A 4,122-nucleotide genomic window follows, 5' to 3' on the forward strand; every position below is an offset into this window, starting at 1 on the left:
TCCTGCCCGTCCTGGCCTGGCTGTCAGTGCTTGAGAGCCGTTTCGTTTCCGGGCGAACCGTGCAGGGGCTCCCCTGCATGCTTACGGCAGGATGGAGCGAGTCTCCTTGCCGCGAGATTGATGGTTAACGTTTATTTGCCAAGCCTCAGAATGGGCTTCCAGAGTCTTGAGCGGCTTCCCAGATTGCGGCCTTGTGTTGGTGCCCCCCTGGTATGAAATATAATTTCTGCTGGCCGGCAGAATGGTATTTAATGGCGGCTGGCTGGGAAGTGTTTAAGGGCAATATGTATTGGACACGTAAACGTTTCTATCATGTGTCTCCTGGCACAGATCGTTGAGTTTCGCCTTGTAGTTCTGGGGACTACAGAAGCTGCGCTTTTTATAAGCATCCGGGAAGACGGCTGCTTCTCCACCCCCTGACCCTTCTCTTTGCTGTGCCTTTCAGGCACACGTGGGCATATTCATTTCACTTTGGGAGCGCTTCCGAGAGAAATGCGGATGGGGAAGCCTGGCGGCAGCGGGGCAGCAGGGGTCAGTGGCTGCGTGGCATAAATGGGGTGGTGGTGTTTTGTTTAATTCCGCTGAGTGCGCCTGGCTCCACCGTGCCCGTTCCTAGCTGCGATCTGCTGGATCTGTGCCATTCCTGGAGCTGCGGAAGAGGCCACCGGGCTTCTTCTCGCAGAGATAGCTTTATATAGCTGCTGCAGCTTGGCTGGAGGGGATGCCATCCGGGGGGGGGGGCGGGGGGGGTGTGCGCCCAGCGCGTTGTTGGCAGGGCCCGATTCAGAGACACGGATGCAACTTGGGCAGCCTGGGAGAAGTCTGTGCTCCTTCCAGGCCAGGGAATGGGAAGGAGGGGGGGGGTCTTCTTGGACAGTGCCCCGCCTCGATGCAGAAGACGAGTGGGCAGCACCGCCTTCCCCGTCACCCGGAGGCCGTGATTGTGGCTCTTCCGCTCCCTGGACGCTCCTGCTTTGGCTAGAGGAGGGGCGGGGCCGCTGGGTCTGGAGGCGGTTCCCGGAGGGGTGGCCGTGGGGGCCTGCGGTAGAGCCAGCTAGATCTGAGTCCAGGAGCACCTGAGGGACCGGCGAGGGTTTTGGGGATACCGGCGTTTGAGAGTCAAGGGGGCTCCCTTCGCCTCCTACCCTGAAAACCTTGTGTGAGTCTGCGTGATGCTCCTGGACTCAAACCTGGTTGAATCTGGAGGGGTTTTTTTGGGGGGGGGTCACAGGAGAGGGGCTGCTGTGGCTGAGCCTTTCAGCTTGGGGGCGGGGGGCTGGGTGTGGCTACCCATAATCCCTCACATTTGCAGAGTTGGGGAAAGGCTGTGTTTTGGGGGTGGAAGGAGATCCTGTAAGCGAGACCGAGGAGAGGGCAGAGGTTCCTTCTGCAAGTGCTATACTAGCCCGTCTGAGCAGGGGAGGGGTGGGGGGAGAGGACTCTCCTCCTCCTCCTCCTCCTCCTCCTGGGGGCCAGATGTTATGCCAGTGTAGCCAGATGTCCCTAAGAATGGCCCTTCTGTGGCCCTCCTTGCCTCAGGGCACCCCAGGGGTGAAGGTGTGGAAGTTGCTGACCTGCTGCAAACCCCCCCCCCCCCGGAAAATAACCCTAGGCTTGGAAGAGTCCCATTAGTCCAGCCAGTCCAGGAAATTGACTGCTTTGGAGCCGATTCTTGCAGAAGCAGACCCTCGTGTAGGTGGAAGGGCAGTGGATGGTCACGGCCAGGCCTGCTTGAGCAGGCCTCCTTCCCCGGCACGCTGCTTTATGAATGTGCTCCTGTCCGCAGAGCTGTATGGGGGGGCCTCCTGGATAGGCTGCCCCTTTCCCTCCCCTCTTCAGTATTCTGTTCGGGTTAAGGAGGAGTTTGGCAGCCTAGGCCAGGAAGAGGCTGTAATTATGCGATAGGCTTGTGGACTTTGAAGAAGAAGAAGAGATTGGATTTATACCCCGTGGCCCTTCACTACCCAAAGGTGTCTCAGAGTGGCTTACAAACTCCTTTCCTCCCCCTTCCCCACAACAGACAGACACCCTGTGAGGTGGGTGGGGCTGAGAGAGCTCTTGGCAGAAACGGTTCTTTTTTCGAGAACAGCTCTTATCAGAGCTACGGCTTGCCCAAGATCATCCAGCCAGGTGCAAGTGGAGGAGGAGTGGGGAATCAAACCCGGTTCTCCCAGATGAGAGTCCGCGTGCACTTAACCACTATACCAGAGTGGCTCCTTTGCTAGTGAGGAGGACTCTGGCGTGCCCTGCAGACCAAGGAGAGGGGTGTGTGTCAGTGTTTGTGCATGCCCCTGCATCTGTCTAGTTAGTGTTTCAGTCCACAGGAGCTTGGAAGAGTCCCATGTTCTGTGCGCACTAAACCTGTTGTGCCTTTCAGGGTGTGTCTTTGTGTGGCAATTCTCAGTGACAGCCTCATGTGCAATGGTGTGATCACCACGGCCAGTTCACACCTTGATGAAGAGCTGTAACTGGCATATCTGCTGAAGCTCACCAAACGCCCAACGTGCCACGGAGGAGGAGACTTGTACCCCCAACTGTGGGTCAGGATCCAGCAGCGCCCCAACCCTCTCCAGGGCAGACTGACTCCTCAGACCGGAAGTGCGTCCTCAGTTCACCAACACCACCTCCGCCTTGTCTGGACTGAGCTTCAGTTTGCAGGCCCTCAGACGTCCCAGTGCCTTCTCCGCACACACCTGTCCAGGACTTCCACGGACCCAGCTGCTAGGGAGAGCTGGAGCTGGATGTCATTGCCCACTGGAGGCACTGTGCTCCAAAGCCCCGGATAATCTCTTCCCGTGGCTTCGTGTGGGTGTTAAATAATGTGTGTGTGTGTGTGTGGGGGGGCAAGATTTGTCCCTCTGAGACCATACAGCACAAATGCTGCAGGGCCAAGCAGTAGCTCCAGCGCCATCCCCTGGAACGGGTCAGCCAAGTAAGAGCAGAAAGAACTACCGATGCGCACGACGCCCCTGTTCCCAGCCCATTCCCATCCCTTGCCAGAAGGACAAGTGCTCCTGGAACCCGGGAAAGGGTCCAGGAGAATCAGGAGGAGTGTAGATCGTAGGTCAGCGCTTCCAACGCTGTTCTGGCCCTAAGCCCGGGCCTGAATCCAGACGGGAATGGGTCTGGAGGATCACCAGTGCCCGGAGCTGCGTGGGCACCACCTGCTTGAGTTCCCGCCTCCCCCCAAGAAACACCAGCCCCACCGGGCAGGAGTCACTCCGGTCACGCAGGTCCTAGCTCGGCCACGGGCAGCCGCAAAGGGCAAGGGACCCGGAGTCTCCGCGTGAGGGGCCCCGCACACGCCCTGTGCTGCTCGTCTCCTTCTCCGAGCTTCACCAACCAGAATTCACCCACAAAGCCAGGGTTGCCCTCCAGTGGCACACCCCCCCCCCAGATGGAACCAAGCCAGCCACAGTATGAAAAGGGATGCAGTCCCATCCACCCAGCAGGGTCTGGCCGGGGCCCCGAAAGGGCCAACTGAATCACCGGCTGGGCTCCTGATCCCGGCAGGAACGTGGTGAAGAGACCGGGGGTCTGGAGGAACCTCCCCCCCCCTTACAGCATCTCTGCCGGCCTCTCATTGGAGGGAGGGAGGGAGGGAGGGCGAGGCCGGCGTCCTGCCAGGGCCTCGGTCGGACTCCTCCTCCTCCTCTTGAGAGTCCTGGCGCTGGCTCAGGAAGGAGAGGAGCTGCCTCTCTGCTCTGCCACCTCCGGGGAAGGGGGGAATTGAGCTGGTTCTTAAGCACAGCCGGCAGCCTTTCTTGGATTTGTGGGATAAAATATGTGCAGCCGTGATTTAAGCCACGGGGCTCTGCCGCTGGTCAGCCCAGGAGATGTGCGTCTGCGTGCCTCACCACCACCACCACCGCATAACTCAGATGGGCTCGGGAAGGCGGGATATTTATGGCGGTGTTTGACGAGGGCTGTGACATCCGGCTATAAATTCTTCTGGCACCAGCTAAATAACACAACGGCTTGCCTCTCCTCCAGCGGCTGGACTGTGCGAAGGGGAGGGGAGAGGAACTTGTGTGGTGGTGCCTCCAGCCCCCCAGCCTTGGGGGGGGGGGCGCTCTGGGAGGTCGATGCGGGAAGGGGCTGCGGGAGCTGGAAGCAGCTCTT

At 59.5% G+C, this 4,122-nt stretch overlaps 1 protein-coding gene across 1 annotated transcript in view; it reads left to right on the forward strand.

Moving 5' to 3' along the window:
• The first annotated feature begins 3,119 nt into the window (after positions 1-3,119).
• SND1 (staphylococcal nuclease and tudor domain containing 1) overlaps positions 3,120-4,122 on the forward strand; it is a 192,397-nt gene continuing 191,394 nt past the window's right edge. The window contains exon 1 of the mRNA XM_015412978.1: positions 3,120-3,233. Within this exon, the coding sequence (XP_015268464.1) occupies positions 3,120-3,233 (114 nt within the window). The remainder of the gene's footprint in view (positions 3,234-4,122) is intronic.

This window comes from Gekko japonicus, unplaced genomic scaffold (genome assembly GCF_001447785.1).
Source record: "Gekko japonicus isolate JY-2015 unplaced genomic scaffold, Gekko_japonicus_V1.1 scaffold878, whole genome shotgun sequence".
Classification (NCBI taxonomy): domain Eukaryota; kingdom Metazoa; phylum Chordata; class Lepidosauria; order Squamata; family Gekkonidae; genus Gekko; species Gekko japonicus.